General features: G+C 43.1%; 1 protein-coding gene across 1 annotated transcript; it reads left to right on the top strand.

Moving 5' to 3' along the window:
• Positions 1–191: 191 nt before the first annotated feature.
• Positions 192–6,220, top strand: p3h3 (prolyl 3-hydroxylase 3). The gene is made up of 16 exons (XM_076109412.1): positions 192–524; positions 1,298–1,482; positions 1,574–1,732; positions 2,348–2,540; positions 2,656–2,787; positions 2,923–3,065; positions 3,232–3,321; positions 3,401–3,453; positions 3,538–3,617; positions 3,705–3,832; positions 3,919–4,014; positions 4,144–4,294; positions 4,460–4,577; positions 4,735–4,810; positions 4,893–5,033; positions 5,791–6,220. The coding sequence occupies exons 1-16, from the start codon at positions 230–232 to the stop codon at positions 5,959–5,961; spliced, it is 2,211 nt and encodes a 736-aa protein (XP_075965527.1). The 5' UTR covers positions 192–229; the 3' UTR covers positions 5,962–6,220.
• Positions 6,221–6,596: the final 376 nt, after the last annotated feature.

Here is a 6,596-nt window from a genome sequence, read left to right as displayed (position 1 = left end):
ATAATCGTCTGACGACCTAAAAACACGTCGATTAATTACTTTTAGCTTGATTTAAACCTTAAACTAACGACAGTATCAATCGGAAACGTTAGCGGGGAGCAGTAGTGAATACATGTGAAACGACAATCCCTATTATAAACTTTCTGGATTGCACTCTCCTTAATTCCCCAAATATCTCCATAGTCCCTCCTCTTCTCCCAACTCCTCCACGGGGTTTGTTTCTCTCACCATGGCGCTGCACTCGGAGCATTCCTCTGTATACGTGGCGTTTCATTTTGTTATTATTGCATTACTTAATTTAACTTCAGTAACTCCGGTAAGAGGCAGCTCACATGCATTGTCACTGCTGCAGCCGTATGATTTCTTGTATTACAGTGGAGTACGGTCATACTTTAGTGAGGAGTGGGTGAAGGCTGCAGAGCTGCTGGAGAAAGCCATCATAACCAAGGAATCACTGTTTAGAGTCCGCAGGCAGTGTCATGATGACTGTGAGGCAGCAGGGAGAGATGCATTTAATAAACTGGGTAAGTTACGATGTGTGTGTGTGCGTGTGTGTGTGTGTGTGTGTGTAGAGAGAGAGAGTGTGTGCTCTTACATGGAGTCAATAATGGGCCAATTTGTTATTATGGACTTGTTCATTAGGTATTTATTAGTAATTCCTTTATCTACATTGACAATACATGCATTTAACTCACATTTCAATTATACAACACAGTCAGTAACTTGTTAATGAAATGTAATACTTCACTGTCATTACTTCGCCATGGCCTATTCCTGTGGAAATGAAGCCATGTTTACTTGTGTGTCTTTATATTATGGCCTTAGTGTGTGTGTAACAACAGTTATCAACACGCTGAAAGTAATGAAATGTTTCCCTGTAAAAGGCCAAAAGAAAACTCAGTAAATTTAACTTTGTGTAACAGATATAGTGTTTTTCTTTTTAATCATCTTGCGACCCATCAGTTTCATATATACTTTCAAATGAAATAACGGTAATAAAATGGAAATATAGGGTTTAACGTTATCTGCTTAGACTGGAGGCTATTCACCATATCATAAGTAGACATAGTCAAATTCATACAGTGTGGAATGGGCCATGTGGAGAGTTAGCTCGCAAGTTAACTAATGTTAAAAAATGTAGACGACAATGAGGGCTGTGTGCAACTGTATACCCCAAATGTTGACGATGCTTACGCTATATTTATTAATTATACGTTATTATCTTCTGTTTTAAGGATGGACCATGTTCAATGATACAGTATACTTCACTCCCAAAAATGATTTTCTGTATCGTTAGACTCTGAAGGGGGGAGTCTGTGGGACCTCTGGACCTTGGATTGGGTTCAGCAGAAGGCTGAATGTTTGAGGTTCTGTATCGGCGGCTCTGTCACACCTGCAGGACAGCTCCCCGTTTCTACCGACATAGAGTATGAATTCAGCACGCGCAACCCTTACAACTACCTGCAGGTCACGTACTACAAGGTAAGCCTCAAAGCGGCATTTAGAGACATACAGCTCAATGTCTATGCTGTGACTCTCTAACCCCATTTACTCTCCTCTTCCTGCACATCAGCTGGAAAAGTTGCAGAAGGCAGCATCAGCAGCTCACACCTACTTTGTGGCCAACCCCAGTCACTTAGAGATGAGGAACAACATTGAGAAGTACAGACGCATGGAGGGAGTGACCGAGGAGGCCTTCCAGGACAGAGAGCTTGAGAATGAGAAGCACTGGGTGAGGAGGGAGGGATGATGTCTTTGTAAAGGAGAGGGGCGTGGAGAAGCAGCAGGTATTAGGTCAACGTTACACAGAAATCATGTAGTGTAATGTCCATGAACTGCCTTGGTTTGCCTGTTCTTATGTTTGTTCACTAGGAAAAGGATCAATATTAATATTTTACATTTCAGTTCATCACTTTCTAAGGGCTTGGAATTGTATATACTAAAGTACATAATTTAATTTGGCTAGACAGGACTGATCTATTGGGTCAACATCAAAAGGAGGGATGGGACAGTCTTCTTTGTTGGAGAAAAATATTTGAAGATGTGAGTTTAGAAAGACAGCCATGGCCTGAGGGACTGAATTCCTTACTCCCACTCTCACTTTCTATTATCCAACCATGTAATCCAACCCTGCTTTTACTTATTGAAGACCTCTGGCTAAGAAACTTACTATGTCTATCAGACACTCTTGTTACAAAATGATAAGGCTTGTCTGAAATAGGCTTAACTTGTCCATGTAATGGCATGCCTTAAAATCTCAAAGTCAAAGTTTTTGCTTTTATTTCAATATAATGAAAGCAGCATCTTCTTCATCTTTTTTTCTCTCTTTACGTGTCATCAAACTCAGGTCCTGTATGATTCTGCGGTTCAGTATGAGGCCTCCTCCGGCTGGGTGCAAGCAGCAGAGAAATGGAAAGCTTGTGTGAACAACACACTGCGGCAGACAGACGAGTGCAGGGTGCAGTGTGAGGTGGCCCCCCAAAGGCTGCCAGAGGACAGGGGAGTGGACAGTAATGATGGCGTGTTCGAGAAGGCTGCAGGTATGAAAAAAACAAATCACACACACACACAAAAAGGCCCCCAGACTGAGGCTTTACTCTTTCGCAGAAAGAGAATGAAAAGGACCCGATGACCCTACATTTCTTTCCCGTCTAGCTCTTTCCCTCTCCGTGCTCTCGTGCCAGCAGTCCTGTGTGACTCAGGTAGCCACAAGACCCGGAAGGATTTCTTCTCAGGAGGACTTCCTGCCCACACAGCTGGAGCATCTGCATATTGCACAGTTTAAAGGTCAGTGTTTAGAGCAAGATAACTCCATGTTATGATACAGTCTCTGTGTATCTTCCTCTGAATTTTTCTTTGTGTCAGTATATTTTCACTCTTAAGTGCCACTCCTCCTTATTTTGTATTCCTGCTTCGTCACAGCTGGTGATATAAGTGGAGCAGTGCAGACACTTCGCTCCCTTCTCTTGTTTAACCCCTCTGACAAGGACTCCTTAGACAACCTGCAGCTCTATTATGAGACACTAGGGGGCGACACAGAATCACAGGGCACACAGCCTGCTCAGGTAACACTTAACGTCCATTACGTTCTAATCACAACTAGGGCAGTAATAATCGAAGGTCCTTAGGATTCACTGTCTAGTCCTTTCAGAGATGCAGACTTCAGATATATATTTCATGTCCTTACTTGTGTTCATGCTGACTACATGTTTGTGTGTATTTGTCACACAGGAGATTGTCAGATACATTAGTCGTGCTTTGGAGGAGAAGAGGCTTCTCTATTTTGGTATGGAGAACCTTGACTTCAGTTTCACAGACCCAGTAAGTACTCAGGCAAACGCAGGCTATTGTGAGCCCCAAAATTACATCCCCAAATGTAATGAATTTTCTTTCCCTTTAGGATCTTTGGACTCCAGAAGATGTCGTACCTGAATCACTGAGAAATAATTGGAGGTGAGAATGACAGAAGAAAATCCATTCTGTGTCTAGATCTCTTGTAAAACTTTATAGAAAGTTAACTTATTGTTTCACTTTCAGAGCTGAAAAAGAGAAAATAAATGATAAAATAAAGGAAGGAGAGCAGAAGGAGGAAGTGGACGACAGTGGCTTTTTTTCAGGTGAGACAATCACCCTGTTTTCAGTCTGTAGCAGTCAAGATTTTACCAGTTTCCTCTCTCATCCTCTCTCTATTGTCCTCGCTCCAGGTGGTCCAGTCCTCCAGGTGGGTGTTACCATCACCATGGATGACCAGGTTATGAACGGGACCAATCGCGTAGTACTCGACGGAGTCATGACTGAGAAAGAGTGTGACAGAATACTGCAGTTAGCAACAGTAAGTTCAGATGGTTAAAGAGTCCGGCCTGCTTAACTAGAAAGAGGGGGCACTCTCTCCTATCCTTTTCCTCTTGTCTCTCACAGGCTGCAGCATCTGCTGGGGATGGTTACCGGGGAAGACGGTCTCCACACACGCCTCATGAGACGTTTGAGGGTGTGACCGTCCTCAGGGCTGCAAAGGTGGGTGAACAGGGGACAATGGAAACAGAAATATGACAAGCATCATATTGTCTTGGTGTGCAGTGCTGATCTCATGCTGTAACATCATTTATGAAGCTGGTATTTTTCTAACATAATCTTCTTTCCCAGTTGGCGCATGATGGTATGGTGAACCAATCAGATGCTCGGCTGTTACACGAGCTGGGCGAGAGAGTGAGAGAGCTGCTGCACTCCTACTTCAGGAGCCCCTCAGAACTCTTCACCTCTTTCACACACCTGGTCTGCCGCAGTGCTGTCGCAGGTAACACCAACGTTACCCACATGTCTCTTGAGGGAGGTCATTATTACTTGCTGAATGAAATGTAAAAGTGCTGACCATGTGGAAGAAGAACAACTACGAGGACTTTAATACTGTGAATTTAGATGTTTTCTTTTGGTAAGAAAATAATATTTTCTATGCCCTTAGGTGATCAGGAGGGCAGGCTGGATCTGTCTCATCCTGTCCATGTTGACAACTGTCTCCTTGAGCCAGAGACCAATCAGTGCTGGAGGGAACCACCAGCATTCACACACAGAGACCTCAGGTACACAAAAATAGTCTTAGCAGCAGGAAGAACACAGCAGCCAAAAAGAGAAATTGTATTAGTATGTAAAAATTTTGTTGTGAATTTAATTTAATTCACAGCTTAACTGAGACCATAATGGTTGTTCTTATGACTGAATGGCCTATTTCTCCCACAGTGCCATTCTCTACCTGAATGACAACTTTAATGGAGGAGATTTGATCTTCACTAACAGGGATGCCAAGACAATAACAGTGAGTCACCTTTTAACCTTAATTCCAGCTTCCATCTGAGCTCACTTTCCTTAACCTCTTCCCTCTTCCTCCGTGTCTCCAGGCTCGAGTAAAACCCAGCTGCGGGCGACTGGTGGGCTTCTCCTCAGGTCCTGTAAATCCACATGGTGTTACTGCATTGACCAGGGGCCGGCGGTGCGCGCTGGCCCTCTGGTTCACAAAAGAGAAGATATACAGGGATATGGTGAGCATTATGACGGCACACAGCAGCGACCTCGCCCTCAGGCCGGACCTGTCGCCTGCAGTCACGTGATTGTTAATGTCGTGACACCGGTGTTGGATAACAAGACCAGCTGGAGTGCAATGCAAATCTGGTGGTTGTTTTCATGTTTGAGCATTTACAATGCCCGGCCTTAGATCATACCACGTCAGTGTCCTTTAGATTCATCATATATTTGTACAAATCTTTTAATAGTTACAGTAGCTTATCCAGTTCAGCGTTTAGCATCATGCAGACTGTCTAACTCCTCCTACACTTGACACTGTGTAAGTTTTAAAAGGAAGAAACAACACATTCTTCTTCTTGAAAATGGCAAGTTGAATTCATAAGCAATAAAACACACCCTAGCTTACGGGGTCTCGTGTCATCAGTAGGTTATGCTGGGTTAGCTAAATTTACGCAGATACTACTGTGTAACTGATATTGCTTTATTAGTTACTTTATATTTTAATATTTACCGTTATTGAGTTGTCGCTGGTACAGCCACGGCTACATGGACTCACTTTAATAGAGGAGAACCACTTTGTGCTGGCTGAGCCTCCTCACTAATATCACTTACCACAGAAGAAGAAAAAACAAGAACAATTGAAATAACTGGTTTCAGAATATTTATCCAGTATGAACAAGGACCTTAATTAACATGACTCTAAAAAGGGAATACATGTAATCAGTTGTCACCAGTCTGATCTGTCATTGCTATGCTTTTGTTCGTCTCCCTCAGGAGCGAGAGGAGGCCGAGGCCATGTGGGCTGCAGGTGGACAGAATGTGGCAAAAAAGGATAAGGAGGAGCCGGACGGCGGCGCCACCCCTGCCAGGAACGCTCGGAACCAAGCACCGACGGAGAGGAGCAGAGGGAGAGGCAGAGTGACGGGGGGCAAAGATGAACTGTGAGAGCCAGAACAAACCTGACAGACTGAACCTCACAACACTGGAATACATTTTCATCTGCATCCACCATCCCACAACAGGACCATTACACCAACCATGAACACATGTTTTTCCGTTTTTAGCCACAGAGTCACTCTCTTCATGCTGCCTTTTTATGTAAAGCTGCTTGCTTGCTTGTATATACTGTATTTATACTGTATATGATGGAGATAAGTGAGGGAAACATGGTCCTGTCCTTCCAATAAAGTCAATCTGTACTTTTGTTTTTAGCAGCTTACTGACCGAAATCACTCCCTTTAATAAAAATGAAGAGAATAAAAGAAGAAATAAAAATGTCGCTTGAGTACTATATATACCACATCCACACAAGTGAGGGACTAAAAGAGCATTTGAGACAGAAAAAGTTCAAGGTAATCGATTAAGAGATTACCTCACACCCACTGTGGCTGCCTGCTGATTAAAATTAAAACCGGAAGGTTAATACTTTTCTCAGTCTGTTCCTGTCTGTTAAGAGTAGAAACATGTCATAAAATATGCTATTAGACATCACGGCAGTAAGAAACTGTAAAAGAAGTTACATTAGCTCAGTACATAAGAAACAGTCCGAAGCAGTAAGAGGGAGAAAAGGGAACAGAGAA

This window comes from Anarhichas minor, unplaced genomic scaffold (assembly GCF_050575085.1).
Source record: "Anarhichas minor isolate MPS153535 unplaced genomic scaffold, ASM5057508v1 ptg000041l, whole genome shotgun sequence".
Taxonomy (NCBI): domain Eukaryota; kingdom Metazoa; phylum Chordata; class Actinopteri; order Perciformes; family Anarhichadidae; genus Anarhichas; species Anarhichas minor.
This window is presented reverse-complemented; position numbering and strand designations above follow the sequence as displayed.